General features: G+C 40.0%; 1 protein-coding gene across 3 annotated transcripts in view; it reads right to left on the bottom strand.

Moving 5' to 3' along the window:
• Positions 1-21,066, bottom strand: part of LOC129727253 (TLD domain-containing protein 2) — a 494,969-nt gene extending 473,903 nt beyond the window's left edge. For all 3 annotated transcript variants that reach the window (XM_055684880.1, XM_055684882.1, XM_055684883.1), the window contains exon 1: positions 20,363-21,066. Coding sequence is in view for 2 of the 3 variants with exons in the window: in XM_055684882.1 (XP_055540857.1) it covers positions 20,363-20,364 (2 nt within the window). In the remaining variant the exon portion in view is untranslated. The remainder of the gene's footprint in view (positions 1-20,362) is intronic.
• Between the last annotated feature and the right edge of the window lie 284 nt (positions 21,067-21,350).

Below are 21,350 nucleotides of genomic sequence, written 5' to 3'. Positions count from 1 at the left end.
TATTCATTCACGATTATTACAGTTTAAAGAAAATATTTCGGTTCATTAAAAACTCGCTGATAGTTTGGGAATGTTTGAAGAGATAATTTTATGCATAGACCAACGTTGGTTGAATACTGATTGAACGAATATTGAGGATTATATTGAGTTATGTTGAAGTACATTATGTGCAGAATTTAAATTCAGTAATTGAAGTTTGGGGATCTTCCAGAGGAAAACTTATATTTTCGGAGAACTAATCTTAGCTTATCTACGGTTTTTTTCGGATATCTGGAGTAATAATTAAACGGTGACTGAAAATACTTTTTTTTTATTAAACATAATTAATTTTTTTTTCTTCATATTATTGATAACATTTAGTAAAATATATTCATAACTATAACATACATTTATATTGAACGGAAACTAGAAATTTAGTGCTAATCGGAAACTTACATTTATTGTACATTTTTTTTTTGGGTTACTGAGTGTTATCCACGAAAAATATAAACATGGGTGGGAAATATCCATATGCTGATCATTTACTTAATGACGAAATTGATTACGAACTTAAATTGCGACACCATGATGAAGAGGTGGGGAATGACTTAGATACAAAACGGAGATTACTGAGGAGACTGTTTAAACGGGATGTGCAAGAAAACCAAGAGTATGTTTCAATGTACACTATTGAGCAAGAATTTGATTTAGTTTCGTCAAGAGTGAATGCGATTCGAGACGGTTTGAGTAAAGGCTCAGATGTGAAACTCGTATCCCGTCTCAAACATTACTATTGGAGAATTGTACGTTGTACGGCTATGGACGAGAATGCTCAGGAGATGAAAGACTTCATTATAAACGAAATAGTTGGCATGTTAAACACGCATGCTGCAAAAGACGCAGTGACATCGACAGAACAGGCAGAAAGCCGTGAGTCGTCTGAAGAGATAGGCGCAGTAGGAGGAACGGTACCGCGAATTTCGGTGACAGCATCACCTCATGATAAAGGGAAGACAACGCCGGTGGGAAGTCCATTCCATTTATATGGGAATAATACGCTAGGGGCAACCAAAAAAGTTGGACAAAACAGCTCGAAGAGTCAGGATAGAATAGTTACAGAAGACAGAATGGATAAGGGTCCCTCGAATAGAGAACACCAGAGGGTACTGGGAGAGTTAGACCAAGTGTACAAAATAAACCTAACATTACAAAAGGAGATACGAGACATGAAAATAAAAATGAACGATTGCATGAAGACGAACGAGATGCTAGTGGATTTGATTAAGAAGAAGGAAGCCAAATCGATTGAGCAAGAAGCTCACAATAAAGAAGACAGAGCCAGAAGGAATAAAGGTAATGACACGAGGCAAACAAATAGCGTTCCAATTCCATCGCTAGTGGCAGAAAGCTGGCCCTGGAAAACAAATGAACGACAGCCAAAAAAAGGAGATTACTTGACCCGACCGGTGACTACCCTACCGGTGACGAGCCGGAATTTTCCGAATAAGCAACAACATAGATCGGACCAACGTTACGACACGACCAGCGAAGCGAGTAGCGAAGAAGATTCAAACAGCACAGAGACACGAGCGACACCAGACCGTAGGAGACGGTCAGATGATCGCATGCAGTATGATCGTCGAATTGAGAGATGGAACATTTATTTTTCAGGTGATGCAAAATCTGCAACCATCGAAGACTTCATTTACAAAGTGAAGGTTCTCGCGAACATGAGTGGAATTCCACAGGATAGTTTATTGGGCCACATTCACCTGCTATTACGCGGGGAGGCAGCAAACTGGTTTTTCACATACTACGACGCCTCTTGGAATTGGACAGTGTTCGAAGCGCATATTCGTTTCCGATTCGGTAATCCAAACCAAGAACAAGGAAACCGTCAGCGGATATATGATAGGAAACAGCAACGAGGGGAAACTTTTATTGCTTTTGTGACAGAAACTGAGAGAATGAACAAGTTACTGACGAAACCTCTGTCGAATCGGAGAAAATTCGAAATTGTGTGGGAAAATATGCGGCATCACTACCGTACCAAGCTGGCTTGCTTTTCGGTGACGACAATAGAAGAACTGATACATGTAAACTATCGAATTGATGCTAGTGATCCAGCATTACACCCGATAGGACCACGACACTCGGTCAACAACGTGGAAATGGACTCACAGGATAGCGATTCAGAACCGGAAGAAGTGAACAACGTCTATAAAAGAGCAGGGAGAACCCAACAGTCTTCGACAAACCGAACAACTCAGGCAACAGATCTACGTGAAGTCAGAAGTGGAACAGCGTGTTGGAATTGCAACCAACCCGGTCACCTCTGGAGAGAATGCAGGGAACGAAAAAACACATTTTGTTACATTTGCGGGAACCCAGGGAAGATAACAAGCAACTGTGACAGACACTTTAGGAATTCAAGTCAAGAAGGTAAGAATGCACAGTCGGGAAACTAAATGTTGGGGGCGGATATGGGAAATCTCGCACCCCGAAACAAAACTCAACCAATTCCCAACCTTTTATAGATCCGTTGCAAAACATTTCAGAAATTCATGTGAGAACGAACCAGTGTCCACATGTAAAGGTTGCAATTTTTGACACTACCCTAGAGGCCCTGTTAGACTCAGGGGCAAGTGTAAGCGTGACAAATTCAGAAGAAATCGTTAGACGATATGGGCTGGAAATTTTCGATTCGCCAGTGCAGATATGTACGGCAGATAGAACACAATATGCATGCTTAGGCTATGCAAATATTCCCATTACATTTAAGGGCATAACGAAGGTCGTTTCAGTAATAATTGTGCCACAAATCACCAGGAAACTGATACTAGGAATTGACTTCTGGAAAACCTTCGGAATAAAACCGATGATCGAAGGAAAATTCGGTCTGGAAGAAGTAACGGAAATCAAAGTGCAGCAGCAAACAACTGAAGAGGAGATTTTCTATTTTTTTATTCAACCGATTGAATCGTTTCCGGCAATCAACCAACAGGCACCTGACGAGACACTGGACATACCAGGGTTAGAAATACCAGAAGCATCAAAAGTGACACCAGAAACAGTTGAAATTGAGCACGACTTAAACGCGAATGAAAGAGCAGAACTGGCAGAAGTAGTACGAACTTTTAGTTGTACTACGGATAATCGCTTAGGCCGAACGACGTTGTTGCAACACGAAATCCACCTGCGAGAAGACGCAAAGCCGCGACGACAAGTAGTATACCGATGTTCACCATCGATACAAGCGGAGATGGACCGTGAGATAGAGCGATACAAGAAGATCGACGCAATTGAGGAATGCTCAAGTGAATGGGCCAACCCTTTAGTCCCAGTTCGCAAGGCAAATGGGAAACTTAGAGTGTGTTTGGATTCTCGTCGTATAAATGCTCTGACAAAGAAGGATTCTTACCCGATGAGAGACATGAAGGGAATCTTTCACCGCCTTGAAAGCGCTAAATACTTTTCGGTTATCGACCTGAAGGACGCCTACTTCCAAATTCTACTGAAAGAAGAGTGTAGAGATTATACGGCCTTCAGAACATCCAAAGGGTTGTTTAGATTCAAGGTGTGTCCGTTTGGTCTCACTAACGCTCCCTTTACTATGTGTAGATTAATGGACAAGGTAATCGGCTTCGATCTAGAACCATACGTGTTCGTTTACTTGGACGACATTGTGGTGGCAACTAAAAATCTAAAGGAACATTTTAGGCTATTGCGGATAGTGGCAGACCGATTGAAAAAAGCAGATTTAACGATCTCGCTAGATAAATCGCGTTTTTGCAAAAAGCAGGTGAATTATTTGGGCTACTTACTAACCGATCAGGGTGTGGCAATAGACAATGCACGAATTGAGCCAATTCTGAATTACTGCAGACCAAAGAATATAAAGGATGTTCGCCGTTTGCTTGGCCTTGCCGGATTTTACCAACGATTTATCGGTAGCTACAGTAAACTGGTAGCACCAATCACCGATCTCTTAAAAAAGGGACAAACGAAGTTCCAATGGACGGAAGCAGCAGAAGAGGGGTTTCAGCAGTTAAAATCTGCACTAGTGTCGGCACCGATTTTGGCCAATCCCGTATTTGATTTACCTTTTATTATTGAATCAGATGCTTCAGATAACGCAGTGGGAGCAGCATTGATTCAACACATTGACGGAGAACCAAGAGTCATAGCATATTTCAGCAAAAAACTCAGTAGCACTCAGAAAAGATACGCAAGTGTCGAAAAAGAGTGTCTTGGGGTACTCTTGGCAATTGAGCACTTTCGTCACTTTGTGGAAGGATCAAAATTCAAAGTGGTAACAGACGCGCGTAGCTTACTTTGGTTATTCACTATCGGAGTGGAATCTGGTAATTCCAAACTACTGCGATGGGCACTGAAAATTCAGTCTTACGATATAGAGCTTGAATATCGTAAAGGGAAACAAAACATAACAGCAGACTGCTTATCTCGTTCGGTGGAAGAAATAACGACGACACCGGTTGACCCAGACTATCAAGAATTGATCCAGAAGATAACTAAAGATCCGCAAAGTTACGCTGATTTTAGACTAGTGGATGGGCAGATCTACAAACTAGTGAAAAGTCAAGGCAAAATCGAAGATGCGAGGTTTTGTTGGAAACGGTATCCGTCTAAGCCAGACAGGGAAAAGATAATAAAACTAGTACACGAAAGAGCTCACATGGGCTATGAGAAAACACTCGCGGCAATAAGGGAACGCTTCTTTTGGCCGATGATGAGTACGGAAACCAAACGTTTTTGCCAGAGCTGTGTGACATGTCAAACAAGCAAAGCCACTAACATCAACACGACTACACCCATGAATAATCAAAAGAAAATTGCTGAGTATCCGTGGCAATTCATCACCATGGACTATGTAGGTCCCCTGCCAGTGTCAGGGAAAGGGAGAAATACATGCCTTCTAGTAATTACAGATGTTTTTAGTAAATTTGTGCTAATTCAGCCATTTAGACAGGCTACTGCTGAAACGTTAGTACCGTTTGTCGAAAACATGGTGTTTCAATTATTCGGCGTACCAGAAGTTGCACTCACAGACAATGGTACTCAGTTTATATCAAAACTTTTTCAAAATCTTTTAGATAAATACAACATTATGCACTGGAAAACCCCCAGCTACCACCCACACATTAATGACTCTGAGCGAGTAAATAGAGTGATGACCACTGCCATACGAGCCACTATCAAAAAAGACCATAAAGATTGGGCTAATAACATCCAAACAATTGCTAATGCAATTAGAAATTCGGTACATGAATCGACGAAACATACGCCATATTTTATAATGTTTGGCAGAAATATGATTTCCGATGGGCAGGAATATCGTCATTTAAGAGATACGGCAGCAGAAAGCAACAGTCCAATAGATAATGAGAGAGAGAAGTTGTACGCAGAAGTACGGGAGAACCTCAAAAAAGCATTTGAAAAACACTCTAAATACTATAACCTGAGGTCAAATTCTAATTGCCCGCAATACTCAAAAGGTGAAAAGGTATTGAAGCGAAACACCGAACTATCTGATAAAGGGAAAGGGTATTGTGCGAAACTAGCTCCCAAATACGTACCAGCAATCGTAAAACGAATTGTTGGAGAGCACTGCTATGAGTTGGAGGACGAGAGAGGGAAAAGAATAGGGGTGTTCCACTGTAAATACCTCAAGAAGCTTCACTTACCGGACTCCTAACTCATAAACAAAATTTTCAGCTATGTACCTGCTATTGGCGGTAGTAACGAAGCATCGAAGGATGCACAAAAATCCTCAATGGCAACACTTCCCCCTCCTCGAGAAGAGTTGAGTCGAAATTTCCCTTTCCTCCTCCGATCGAGTTGAGCCACAACCAAAACAGATTTTCAGCTATGTACCTGCTACTTGCAGTAGTAACGAAGCATCAAAGTATGCACAAAAATCCTAAATGGTATACATTCCACCCTCCTCGAGAGGAGTTGAGTCGAAATTTCCCTTTCCTCCTCCGATCGAGATGAGCCACAACCAAAACAGATTTTCAGCTATGTACCTGCTACTTGCAGTAGTAACGAAGCATCAAAGCATGCACAAAAATCCTAAATGGTATACATTCCACCCTCCTCGAGAGGAGTTGAGTCGAAATTTCCCTTTCCTCCTCCGATCGAGATGAGCCACAACCAAAACAGATTTTCAGCTATGTACCTGCTATTGGCGGTAGTAACGAAGCATCGAAGGATGCACAAAAATCCTCAATGGCAACACTTCCCCCTCCTCGAGAAGAGTAGAGTCGAAACTCCTTTCCTCCTCCGATCGAGTTGAGTTAAAATCAAAACATGTTATCAGCTATGTCGCTTGCATTTCCGAGAAGCAACCAAGCATTTAAACAAGCACACAAATACTTCAATGGCAACACTTCCCCCTCCTCGAGAAGAGTAGAGTCGAAACTTCCATTTCCTCCTCCGATTGAGTTGAGTCACACAACCTTAACACAATTACCAGCTATGTAACTTCTGTCGACAGTCGCACCAAAGCATATAAATATGCACAGAAACACTTCAATGACATACACTTTCCCTCCTCGAGAAGAGTTGAGTAGATACTTCGATGTCCTCCTCCGATCGAGTCGAGCTGAGACCAAAACGTAACAACCAGCTATGTAATTTCGTCCAGAACAACTAAGCACCGAAAAGTGCACAAAAATCCTCAAAGGCAAACATCATTTCCTCCTCGGAAAGAGTGAGTTGAGACTTAGTTTCCTCCTCTGATCGAGTCGAGTAGAATTCATATACTTTTCTCAGCAAGAAGCCTTTTGCGAAACAACTAAGCATCAATCGATGCACGAAAATGCATAGTGGCAACAGTTAGCACTTCTGAACATAGCCCAATTCAAAACCTTTTCCTCGTTGGTTGATTCCGTAACTTCTGCGCGAAGAAAACGAATACAACAGCAGAGCATACACTGAGAATTTCAAGGGCAACTATCCAACCCGTTCATGATTCAAGTCGAGTTGAAACTCAATTCATAACAGCCACGGCTTAGACAAAGTTCACGGTCTAGGTCACGGACACTGAGATCTTGCGAGATTTGACGGTGAGAAGTAACGACCAGACTAGAGAAAGAATGTAAATATTATTAATTATAGGATAGGTTTACCTGCTAGGATTATAGCTATTTCATTTCATTTCATCTTCATAGTCTAGTTTTCATCATGTATAATATCCTAGTTTAGATTATTATTTTCCATTGTAACTCTCTCGGCAGCCATCTTGGCGCTAAAGCCAGTTGGTTTTCGCATATATCCAATTTTCAATAATTCCGCTAAACAGAATGTCCGTTGTAGGTTTCTGGTTGCATATCTGAAGAGATTTCCATTAGGCTAGTTTTGTAATTATCAGTATCCATTCATTGAAGATAGTGGGGGTTCGCTCGGGAGATTCGCTTCGTTGGTTATGAATCCCACGACGCAGCTCCTGAAAGTAAAATCACAAAGCACTCAGTTTTTTTTAGGGAGAATTTTTTATGAAATACTCCCCCCGTAATAGTTGCAGCTCCATTATCATTGTACGTCGTAATTCAAGTTTAAAATTTATCATATTTGTAAATAATGATCGCGAGAGAGTAAAACAGTACGGACACGTTGTGAGTTTTTTTTCCCGATTGATTGCACTTTGTTTTGTAGTTCCGTTTGGTTGACGTTTCTGCGTCTACGTTTGCAAGGGCTGCACATAAACTTTCGGGTAGAAGGTGCGAAATATTTCAGGGTTGTGGAGATTTTATGAGATTTCTTTTGATCATTATTTATGATGCAGAGATCGAAGCATAAAATGGGTTTAGTCATGTACGTTTCGGAAGAGAGGTCTGTTAGTGCCTGAAGTATAATTTCGGGGGAGACGGAACTTTTGGAAACAGTTTGCGGTAAATTCATGTTGAAACGAGGTTCTCAACGTAATGATTGAGGTGTTTCTTTTTGAATGAGCCTGGAGTTAAGGTTTATAATGAATTTTTTTTTTGTTGTTGCGGTTCTTCAGTTCGGTACGAGGTACTCAACACCATGATTGAGATAGAGCAGAGCTGAATGAACCTGAATTAAAGATTATTATGCAATTTTCGGTATTGTCCTCAGCAATACTACAAGGGTAGTAGAGGAGTTACTAGTTTTGAAATCTATCTCGCGTAAGGGAAAGTTTGTGCATTGTTTGCGAGTACAGAAGCAGAAGCGAAAATCGTTTCAGAAACACACCGCTCAGGATATCTAGAAAGTCCATAAAGTACTAAATGAGCATAGAGAGAGGGTTCGGCATTCGTTGAAGACCCGAGTTACATAACGTTGAAGGTCAGTACGAACATGATCTGTGATAGATCATGAGTTGGAAATAGAGGAAGAGTCAGCCTTCGGGTTGATGATGAACACATATGACTCCGAATGGTTGATAACCTTCGAATTGCTATGCTAAATTTGGATGCTTTATAGATAAAGTTAGTTGTTAGGTTTCGCGTTTGAGATTTTCGTAAGTTTTCCCCTTACGAAAATTTAGTTGAATTGTTTCAACTAAATTTTCGTAATTTAAGCATGGAGTGATGTAACCGTTGCCGGTCACAGCATAATGCAGTACGGTTGAGTTGGAAGCGATAAAATATTCTTACTATAAAATTTAGAATATAACACTTAAGTCCTGTAAATATTCACCTTGATTAGTGCTCAGTTGGGTTGTGTCTAAGGTAAGATCGCCAAAATGTAGGCCACGCGTCGCACGTCCATGCGTCGATCCCTTAGATAGCCGAAATAAATTATATAAGGAAACCCGAGTGAGATTACTTCACATGCAGGTTCAAAACGAACCTTTCTAGGAAAGTTGAAGGAAAGAGAAGGCAAAACTACGTGCGTAGGTCAAAACGAACCGAAAGAATTATTTAGCGAATTCCGAGTGATCCCGAAGGATTTTCGATTATGTACTGACGTACTTCCGGCAAGTAGTCAGGTCTCCTAGTTTATCTGAGGGCTAAAACTGTACGATCACTTCGTTCCAAACCGCCAAACATAGTGGAAGTGAATAGTTTCGCGTTAGGTCACTGCTTCAAGGTAAAAGCAGAGAGTGCTAGGGAAGTAGTTCATGAGCTAAAGTTTTTGTATTTCTCAGGAGGTAGAATAGAACGTGCGAAATAGTTCAAGTGTTAACCCGATTCGTGTGCAGGATAGAAAAAAAGAAGGTAACCACGTGCGCAGAGGCTAACGACCCGTGCGAGAGGCTAACGACCCCTTTTTGTGTATGCCATCAGGCAATTTCTATCCTAGGAATCGGAGATTCCACGAGAGAGCACGTTTTCCATACGCTTGCGGCACCGCTTGCGCGCCACCCGTTGCCCGCTACCACGTTGAGTCAACATCGACAGATTCGCCGGACTCGTCCAGAAAATACTTCTGTTGGCCCGGATCAACCCATTCCGGCCGGCACCTGCAGTTACGTTGGCGGCAAATGCCGCATCCCATTTGTCATCGGCGGATAATAAGAAATCCCCGCCAGCCGCCACAGGCGGCGAGAGAGAGAAACCAGAACCACATGCATCGATAGAACTACAGCCAGATTCCACCAGCAGCAACAACTGATCCCCAGAGAGAGATTCGGTGAGTCCGTTCCACTTATCTTACAAAGTACCGCCGAAAGAAGACGCCATGCGGCGTATGTGAAGCCGCGAGTCGGCCATTTTGAAGTCCCCGCTTTAGTCGGGCCGAAGAAAAATTAATAGAAAAATTTGAGCTCAAGTGACACGATTCGTCACATGTAACTGAAGTTACGGACGCGCCGTAACGTAAATTGCGATCGCTTCTGGGAGACCAAGTCGATCTATCCTTGGCTCTCGGGAATAGTTTATGAATGATTAAGTAGAGTCGTTATGCCCGCACGTACCGTGAGAGTACGAGAGAAAAAGAGATAAGCTTGGAGGAGAATTCGCACCCGAAACAGAGTAGAAAGTTAGAAGTAAAACCCATGTACATATATAATAAGCTGAATCGAAAATTAACCCAACTATGTTACGTCGTGAATAAACCCGCTTTTCGAGTAATGCAAATTAGATAATGAAATGTTTCCCTAGTCACCTTAGTTCGTTCGCTCCGTTTAGTTCGCAGCATGCGAAAGTCTCAGGCATGCATATGTTCGGTTCCTCTCGAGTTGGCGCTGTCTGGTGGCGAGTTTTGTATGTTTCCCGTGATGATAAAAGCTTAAGTGATTTCTATATCGAGAATTATGTACGGTGAGCTCTGGGTTCGTTAAGTTTCTTTCCGAGTTGTGCACCGGTTTTGGCGGAAACTAGCTAGCGAGCTGAACCGATCTGAATTCTTTCTCCGAAGGGATTCAACTTGGACTTGCATAGAAAAGCAGTCTCATCCGGGCAACATTTATCTTGGCGGTAGTCTCCGTAAGGAGTGGCGCTTAAACTACTCGCTTAAGCATGATCGGTTCGCGACGGCTACATTTTGGCCAACGTAACTGCAGGTGCCGGCCGGAATGGGTTGATCCGGGCCAACAGAAGTATTTTCTGGACGAGTCCGGCGAATCTGTCGATGTTGACTCAACGTGGTAGCGGGCAACGGGTGGCGCGCAAGCGGTGCGGCAAGCGTATGGAAAACGTGCTCTCTCGTGGAATCTCCGATTCCTAGGATAGAAATTGCCTGATGGCATACACAAAAAGGGGTCGTTAGCCTCTCGCACGGGTCGTTAGCCTCTGCGCACGTGGTTACCTTCTTTTTTTCTATCCTGCACACGAATCGGGTTAACACTTGAACTATTTCGCACGTTCTATTCTACCTCCTGAGAAATACAAAAACTTTAGCTCATGAACTACTTCCCTAGCACTCTCTGCTTTTACCTTGAAGCAGTGACCTAACGCGAAACTATTCACTTCCACTATGTTTGGCAGTTTGGAACGAAGTGATCGTACAGTTTTAGCCCTCAGATAAACTAGGAGACCTGACTACTTGCCGGAAGTACGTCAGTACATAATCGAAAATCCTTCGGGATCACTCGGAATTCGCTAAATAATTCTTTCGGTTCGTTTTGACCTACGCACGTAGTTTTGCCTTCTCTTTCCTTCAACTTTCCTAGAAAGGTTCGTTTTGAACCTGCATGTGAAGTAATCTCACTCGGGTTTCCTTATATAATTTATTTCGGCTATCTAAGGGATCGACGCATGGACGTGCGACGCGTGGCCTACATTTTGGCGATCTTACCTTAGACACAACCCAACTGAGCACTAATCAAGGTGAATATTTACAGGACTTAAGTGTTATATTCTAAATTTTATAGTAAGAATATTTTATCGCTTCCAACTCAACCGTACTGCATTATGCTGTGACCGGCAACGGTTACAAGCTTGTCCTTATTAACTATAAATTTTGATCAGCACAAAGCCACCAAGAAGAATAAAGATGAAATGTGATATCTGCCGGATTCAAAATTGCTTCATTCATATTGATATTTTTTATCCGACCCACACCGACACTGTGCGGCAAAATGCGGAGATCGTTCGGTCATACTCACCGAGCCAGGCTGCCCCGATTCTTACCAAGGCCATGTTTAATAACGTGAGGAGCAATTCATTGGCGGGACGTTAGTATCATTCGGAGCCTGGAAACTGAAGCAGACCGTTCCAGACCGTTTAACGGTCTGGCTGCAATCGTAAATAATAATTTTTCAAACATCCTTTTGTTTCAACAAGGCGAACGTAAAAATGACTCTACTGTACCTAGGAACATCCTCCACACAGCGATTGCGCTGTCGTTCAGGTAATAAATTGAACCACTCTCAGATTGTTTATATGCGCACATCCGGTAGAAAGTTTTCGCTGTCAAATTTACTGATTTACTGGTCAATAAAGAGTAGAGTGCGAATTGGTTGAAATTGTGAGACTACCCGTTCAGTGTGAGATCGAACAATTGATGCTGCTTTGATACAGAATAAAGTGAAGTATTATAACCATAAGTAAGAAATTGTGACCGTTCAAACGTTTCTTGTATATATTATCATAAAGAGGGGCGTGTAACAACATCTGAACCGAAGCGACGCGGCTAAGTTATGAAATGCGGTGTCTCGCCAGCAACACATAAGACGGCGGCTTCAGGAATGTTCGATCAACCAGGAACTGTAAAAGGTAAAGGTGGAAGTCGCAGCCAGCCAGGAAGTACGGTGACCGAAGACATACTACACAAAAGAAGTTCTTCCGTCCCATTTATTGATAGGCATAGCCTCCATGCTACCAGTAGTAAGAATCGCCATATGTTGATGAACCTTGTCGCAGCCAGAGGTATTACAATCTGTTGCTCATATTTAGCAAATCTTGTGATACGCTAGATAAGGTAGGATTACCTAAGTTCTACAGCGTCTGGAAAGAGACTCAAGAATTGCGAGCACTGCGAATGAAGCCTTCTCTAGGCGTGACGCGAGAAGTTCCTATGAAGCCATGCGTTGTAGAAAACATTATTAGCTGTTGTTGTTCTGAAGAGCGTGGAACTGTTGAAAAAAAAAACAAAAGTAAAGTCCTCTTAAAAAGAGGGTCGATTTACCGATTTTGTAGGTCAAAGGAGATCCGTAACATACCAAACATTCACGTTGCATTAAATCTTTGCAATATTCTGGGTAGTAAACTTGCAGACTCATCATCTATTAATTGACTTCAAGGCGGCGTACGATTAAGTTAAGCGCAATCAAAACTGATTGAGCTGATTAGTGTCACCATTGACATCATGCTTTAGGACAACCGGCGTAATCTCGCACCAGTTCGAAACGTTGGATGGCTGAAGCATGGTGACGTACTGCTCGAGTTATGAAATGCAAGACAGCGGTATTATTATCCCTCAGAAGTCTCAAATAGTTCAATATAAAAGTTTAGTATTGTTAAGAAGCTTAATAATATTTAGAAAAAAATTCAACTGTAAATTAAATTAAATAAAAACAATGTCAAGAATAACTTATAGGTATATTATTCTTGCAAGTAAGGTAGCTTAAATTTTGTCCTAAAATATAGGGGCTATATTTTAGCCTTTAATTTTTGTAAATTTTCTGTAAAGTTAGCAACCTACTTAGACACAAATTTATTTTATGGGTAGTTTTTCACAACGTAATTAGACCTTATCATGATATTCTGGAGATAGGTAGCAAAACGATACATTTTCCAAGGTTTGCACAACATAAGACCATCATCACCTTGCATTTTTTGTGCTTGGAATGCCTATTGTTACATATCCTAGCTTGAAAAGGTGATAGGTCTTTGCAGATTTTAAGAGCCACTGTAGTAATTATGAATTTTTGCTCTATTCTCTGTTATTTCCAAGTTGAAGTATACAAACGTTTTAACTTTTTAATCGATTTGTTGTCGTTTTTGTTTTAATCGCTCTAATTAGTCCATAAATACATGTCTACCACAAGTTCAACTCTCAGTAGTCACGTATACAAGTTAGCATGCAGAAGTTCATTTGCTTTTTTCCAAGCTATTCGAGAAGCTAGGCTGCTGGATTTTGCCGACTTCCACTACACCTCTCTTAAGGAACAGTTTCCCAGGCAGCACCTGAATCGTATTTCGAAATGATACAAGTGCAAGAAACGTTTCCGGGCATAATTCAACACTAGTTATTGCTTTTTTGCCGTGTTGGGTATTTTCGTCACTGCGACCAATTTTTTGATACTTTGTAATTGCTTAGTTATTTTCTACATTCTGGTTCCAACTGCATATTTTATGATGATTTTTAATAACGATAATGTCACATGATGTTGCATATTGTTTCTTCACAAATGTTTTATTTTTAAGGAAAGCAACCTAGTGATGAAAATATACAGCAATATCGTGTTGAACTATATATTTGCTGGAAATACCACACAATAAACATCAATTTTTTATATGTATTAATGATTGATACATAAATATTGTTGAAAATATGGTTTTAATATTTTAAATTTCGCATTAATAACACTGCACATCCACTAAGCAAGATTTTCTGATCTATCTTTTTCCAAAATATTTATAATTTGGTTAGTTTGAATTATGTAATTTATTTTGAAGCACTATGTGAATATTTACGAAATTAAAATATTTTTTGCCTATGAAGAGAATAATTTCAATATATTCGAATGACTCCGATTTTTTTGTAATATATGTATTTATAAGAAACTTCGCGACACAATCATAGAAGAGCAATGAGAGTAAAGGCTGACAAAATTAAATTTTGCTTCTCCTCTCTTTAGTATGCTGCTGCGGTTGTCAATACTGATGATGACTTCACATAGCACTGGTAAATGCATATAGTCGCTACTAAGTACATTTGAAAAAATAATTTGGGAATCGACCGTGATGTTGATATCGGGGGATTTCGGTTAAGCGGTCTTTCAATTTGAAACAATTATTTGATTCTGTCCAACGTTTCAACACCGGTTGGTGTCTTCAACAGGGAGAAATAATAAGGTTCCTCGTCTTATGGGTTTTTAAAGCTTATAACTGTTTGTTTGATGCAGTTGTGTGGTGGTGACATTGATCATTTGGCTAATGCTATTCTGTTTTGCTATTTAAAAATCTGTGGTTGCTCTAATGTTCGCTCGCCGGGTGTTAGACTAGCCAGAGATATATTTCGGATTCGTCAGTGGGTCAAGGAACAAGGTTTCGATAAGACTACATCCTCTTGTCATCCGAGTCCTTCTTACAATTAAACCGGCCAGAGGAATTCCTCTCCTGAAAATTGCAATTGCCGATACTGAATAGGAGGAACGAAGTGCGGTATGACTACATCTTTTTAACCAGGGATGGTATTCTACGCGATTTTTCGGGACTCGTAAGTAATCTACGTAGAAAACTGTATTCTACGTTTTCTACGGTAGAAAACCTCTTGCAAGTGGAAACCTTCAAACACTCGGAAATTCACAGTATGAGTCATAAAATGCCATCCGCTGCGCTGATTAGGTGTATTTGAGAACCGGGAGAATTAATATAACAAAAAAAAAGAAACACGAAGAAGCAAGAAAGTGTTTTTCCGGACTATTTATTGGTTATGGCGAAACAAGCAATGATACAGAAACTCAAAAAAGCAAACTAAGTTTTCATTCAATAATTTCAATCGCAATTCACGGCTCAACAACATGTTTGTCCAAAAATGCTAATGAAAGCATGATATACCGTTTTGATTCAAACTTCGAACACTTCACAATAAAAATCGAATTATTAGGGCTAGTTTAATAAAAAGCATGATTATTATACATATACCATTTCGTTCCTTGGAATGTCCTTCACCCAGTTATGTATGGTTCTTTACTGTAGGGCCACTTCCAGGAAATCAGCAGGCGTTGAAAAAAGTGACAGTATTCAGACGGTTTGCCTATCTATCTCTTAGCGATTACGTTGAAGTGTTCGGAGTTTGAATCAAAGCCGATTTCCAAATTCTTCTTGTTTTCGTGAACAAAATGTGTTTCTAAGCTGTATAAATAGCACTTAATTACACCAACAATAAAATAATCAACATGCTAAACTTTCAAGATCGATGAGAAAGCTCATTTTTTGTTGATTTTTTAGTGCAAGAAGTTACATCATAGCGTAAGTGTTCGAAATTTGATGCATTAGAGTACGTCATATACAAAATCAGTGCAACAGCAAAGACGCATCTAAGGCCTGATTTCCACAGACCTATGCTATCACTGTGAAATCTCATCTATTTAGAGCGTACCCAACATCTCAATGGTTCATGGTTCCCCTGGCATATATAAAAAAGCCCACCAAAAATTCCATGCGACTTTAAACGGTTGCAGGAAGAATTCTTTGCACCCTCGAGAAAAAATATCTCTAAAATGAGTAAAATCTGACGGATCTTCGTAAAAAGTGGAACAACTCATAAACTGAGTAACTCCGTAAATACGCATAGGGGAACTGCTCCATTATTCATCTCATTAAGCCGATATACACGAAGAATGCACGGATTAAATACCAAATTTACACGAAATCATTGAAAAAATAAGCTAAATATGCTAACGTACTCTTATGGAATCGTTTAGCATTGTATATTTAGTAAAATTAGCTAGATTTATCCTGAATTTTGTAAAACAAACCATTTTTCACAATGCTTCCATATCCATCTCAGAACTTGAATCACTGCTCATTTATTCATCTCACGATGCCCCTATACTCATCTCACTGTTAATCATGAATGAATCACATTATAATGAATGAACGTAGCGGCAGCCCGTCGTAGTAGGTTATCTAGATCCGCTGCAGTTGTTTACGTGCAAAATATGGTAACCTAGGTAACCACTACAGTGCTGTAGATTTATATCAATTATGTCGGAATAATTCAACATTTTCAGTATGATTTTTTCGTATTAGCAGAAACTGATTTGGCAACTCTTGATTTTCTTCTACGCAGTGAAAACAGATGAAAATACATACAGTTGAAATTTAGGAATTGCAGAAATTCATCTCATAGGTGAACATTTGGTGAACATTTCAAAGATTAAAGTATTCTTAGTGTAGTGAGTGATTTTGTTTAGTGATTAAGATAAAAAGTGGTCCGCTAGAGATGAAAAAACTTTGGCTGGCTGCTGAACGAGTCCCGTTGTAGCCGTATAGAACAATGCGCGGATTTTGTTTTTTGAGGTAGGTGATTGAATTAAATGAGTTTTCGAGTGCTGATGCCCGACTATAATATCAAATTTAGTGCTTTTAAGTGAGTTTTTGAGAATTATACTTTATGAGGAATCTAAAGTGAACGAAGAAGAATCCATTCCATGGATTAACAGATTAGATTGAGAAGAAAATATGCGTTTTTTCCTGTTTTCAATTGTGTTTACATGTTGAATGAGATGAATATACGGGCTGAGATGAATAATGGAGCAGTTCCCCTAATTGAGAAACAAAGCGTTTAAAAAACTGAGTGATTGTTACTTACTTCTTGGGTGTAGTATTATTCAGTTTTGAGTGTAGTAATTACTCACTTTTTGGGTTCTGAATCGCTACTTAATTTAATTTACAAACTTATATAAAGTTTTGTAGATAAAATTGAACATACCTGGGTTTGTTGTTTGTACTGGCTAGAAAGCCCTTGAATATTTTGGAAACGGGAGATATTTCTAACCCAGAAACTCGATGGAGATTAATAGCAACGATTTTAAATGTCAAATTCGCTCTCAAATCACACAAAATAATCATCACAATTAAAAATAAATTATATTTTTAAACTTAAATTTTGTTTATTCTTCATGTAACTCACCGCAAAAATCTTCTTGCAGATTTTCGTAGAATACTCGTAAAATACTCGTTTTTGGTTAGGTATTCTACCAGATGTATTCTACGTTTAAAACTCGTAAAAAACTTCATGAGGTTTCCTACATGACATTCCTCTTTTTAACAAAACATTTTTTTCCATAATAAAACTGGCAGGTGGAATGTTTGTAAATTCTCTCCAGAAAAATATAATTGGCGATAGTGCCAGAAGGGAATATTGCTGAACTTTCCTACTGATCTCGAAATACGATGCAGGTTCAACAATCCAGTAGTCGTATGTTCGAATCCCAGCTCGGAAGAGATTGTTAGTGTCAATAGGATCCGCAATTGGGTCCTAAAGTTTTAAACGGTTTTCTGATTGTTATATATCAGCTGAAAGAGTGCAATTTTCTGAGTAAAACGCGATTTTTAAAAAATGTTTATCGTTTTCCTTCGATTTTTAAATGAAAAATAAAAAACTGCTCGAAATACCTTAAATGACAGTTCTCTCATATACCGTACATGGGCGAAACGTCAACTAAACCTTTCGAACAGTTTTTTTATTCTTCATTTAAAAATCGAATGAATACGATGAACATTTTTTAAAAACCACGTTTTTCTCAGAAAACGCGGCTTTTTTAAATGATATATAAAGACTGGTATAGCTTTAGGACCCAATTGTCCTTTACAATTAACAGTGGGCCGCAAAGTCTGTGTCGAATAAACGAAAGGCCAAGTTTCAAGTTGATTCCTATGGCTGCATCCTGATGTTTACCTTTATCTGTCAGCATATTTACAAGGGAATATATTTTTTATGCATATGAACGTATAGGGTGTACAATAAAAAGAAGCGATTGTAAACGTAAACCATGGGGAGCATTCGATTTGACTTGAGAAAAAAAAATTTTTTTTTGTCATTTTATCTAACTGTTTACTAGTATGCACAGGCTCTTCATTCTTGTTTCCTAAATGAAAAAATATGCCAGAGTGATCAAATTGGCTGGTTAAAATATTATAGTTTTTTCGTTTTGAGAAATCCTGTTTTATGCTCGAAACAATGCAATGTTTTACGAAACAATGCAATGTTTATCAATTCTAAGTTCGCTGTTATACACTGTGTTTAATATATTTTCACACGAATCAAAACTACGTTTATTTCACAACAATTGTTCGAATTGAAAGGTAATCTAATATTTAAAAGCCACAGCATATGATTTGAAATAACTCCACCTTTAACCCCTTGAAAAATTTCAGACTTTTGACGAAAATAACACTAGTCAAAACAGGTGCACTCCAAAAGCTCAAACCGAAAAAAAATGAAAAATTATAGCTATTCAACCATTCCTGTAAATTTTGGTGTCCCTTTATTAATAATTGTTCTCTACACTAACAGTTGCAAAATCTGTGTATAATGAACAGAAGGCTAAGCAAAGAGGTTTTGCATTTTTCGGTTCGCGGATTTTCAATGAGTGGCGCTAAATCAATTTTTCGGTCAGCCCGTTATCCTTTCTCCAATGTACTCAATGCGTTGTACAAGTATAAGTATAAAATTCGTTCTCCAGATGCCCGAAAAATGATGTCTTAAGTCTGGCATGCACAAAATTACGGAAGTAATAATAACCCATTCTCAGTGAAACTAGATTTTTTTTTATTTTATCATGTTTTGTATACATGACTTCCGTATTGCTATTATCCCATCCAGTTCCGGCCTGACAAAGGGACTTTTCCATGACGCTCTCGCCGTTTTTGCTTCACTCGCCTGAACCCAAACCGATAATAACCCTTTTGTTCACTATGACAGCATCAAGTTTTTTTGTTTTCTTCTATTTTTTGCTCATTTCCCACATACACTCGAGAGCACCGCACAGCTGCCCGTCATCACTCATTGTTTTGGTATATTTTTATAGAACGCTACCCACAGTTATCGGGCGAAAGCACTAGGCTGGTAGTTCAGAATGGCAAAAAGCACAACACAAGCAGAAGGCACGCGGTTCCTGAAGAGCCACGAGCCTCCGCAGTAACCGCATGGTGCGACAGCAGCAGCTGGTTCTGTTATGGTGCTGGGGGTGGTGGGTGGCAGATTGTGATTGTTGTGTTTTCATGAAAATTCGAGTCGACGTATCAACCAGGAGAGAGAGAGAAAGGAGGAAAACTCGTTCGCTCGCTCGCGGCAGGGCGTGCAGTGGTTGCAAACGAGTGTGCTGATAAAGGAGAGTAGGGATATTATTTACCAGAAAAGAGAAGCATTGTTTTCATCTCAGCCTGAAACAAATCAATGAAAGCAGTGCTGCCGAAAATGGAGAAACTGTTATGTAATACGCGAAGGTCAATATTACTATGTCTGGCATTCAACTACTGGAAAGTGCGATTACGTAGTTTGGTTTGTGTTTATTTTGTCTAAATGTTGATTTCACAGACTATTTCAATTATAGCCCGTAGTTCATTTAAAAATATCCGGTACCCACAACATATAGCAAAAGAAACTATCTAGATTGTTTCATTCTCCTGGCAATGCTCTCCGTATTTTCTCTTGGAAGTGAGGGTATTTTTCTGGGTGGAAGAAATCCGATGGGTGGTGAAAATGTTACACAATAATTCGATCATACCAAACAGAACTCTCTTAGAAAGGACAACCTTTTGACAACATTAGTTTGCTTCAGTAGTAACATGATATTAAATGGCCCGTTTCAACGCCACTTGTTAACTGTTTTGCTGTGTCTGCTGTAAAAAATAAACTGCAATCAACCGGTCATTTGATAGCAGCGTCGCAAGCAGTTTTTAGTATTACATGTATAGGTGACACTTCTTATATACCATCTCTACAATGTTGCCTCGGAAGAACCGCTAGCAGTGGCATTGCTGTACCGTGCGTATTGCTTAGAACAGACCTTCGATTTCAATTCACTCTTCGTTCTCTTACTTTGCATGCAAAATTACCAGCTATACTCTCTAGCGCTCGCGCTCGCTATGCTATTTTTCGTGATAACCAATTGCCTTTCGCTCATTCCACTTTCTGCTTTCTTCGTAATCGTCGTATGCACGTACATATTCTACAACCCGTTCTGACGTTCGTGTATAATGGAAAATGTTTCGCACATTCCGATAGAATAGCGAAAAAAATATATCCAGCAACTGGTTTTTCTATTGCAACTTACATTTCGATATCGCTCTGCGCTCGATTCGATGTGCAGCCGCACAGCAAAAATGACCGTCTAACAGGCACTCGATTGGATGTTCTCACTACGTCGATGCCACTGACAATTGATTTTTCTTCTCTAGAAAACCCCAATTTATCTTCCTGCTGCAGAATTGCACTTGTTTTTCCCGACTAGGTTGGTCACTGAAATCTATCAGACCCAAAGTTTTAACTTCTGCATTGAAAACACTACAGAAAACGAATCGCCATTCGCATTACACATAGAAAATTTAATCGATACACTAATTTCTCTATCACCACCTGTCACTCAAATGCAAATTGACATCTGGTTAGGGTATACATGAATTGAAGACTATAAACTGGACATCGTCTTCTAGCGAACCAGCAGGGACGTGACTTCGATTAGAAAAACGACACAAAACTCTTCCTCCTGGCACACATACGGAACGGAATGCCAACGCAAATCACCAGGAAGAAAGGAAAGTGATGGGAAATCCGTCCGATACGAATCGACCGCGGTCACTTTGGACGTGCCCTTCACTGGATGCACTCACCAATATCCTACCCTGTCCTAACAATTCGTTTCTCTTCCACCAACCAATGAAAAATATATCCTGCTGCTAAATCCTTTATCAATGGAACCAAAAGCTGGTGGAATATCTGCCACTTGAACCACGCTCGGATATCAACTGCGAACTAATGCGAGCCCTATCAAGATAGTCTTGTCAAGCGGTCCCGTCAGCGGAGGGCTCCACCAATATCTCGAACAGCATGCGAAGAGAGCGAGAGCGGCTCTCTTTCGGGACGCTTTCGCACTCCAGAAAAAAAGTTATCTGTCAAGAGGGTCCTTCTGCCACTGATCAGCCGACATAACCGTTGCCCATCGGATAGCCTCCGGCAAGTCTTCGCGTGCGTCTGGTGAAAATGAGTTCCATGGGTCGTTCCAGCAGACACACCACGAAAAAACGCTGCCACAAGGTTAAGAT

Source organism: Wyeomyia smithii, chromosome 3 (genome assembly GCF_029784165.1).
Source record: "Wyeomyia smithii strain HCP4-BCI-WySm-NY-G18 chromosome 3, ASM2978416v1, whole genome shotgun sequence".
Lineage (NCBI taxonomy): Eukaryota > Metazoa > Arthropoda > Insecta > Diptera > Culicidae > Wyeomyia > Wyeomyia smithii.
Note: the sequence above shows the minus strand (reverse complement) of the source record. Positions and strands in the feature narration are given on the sequence as shown.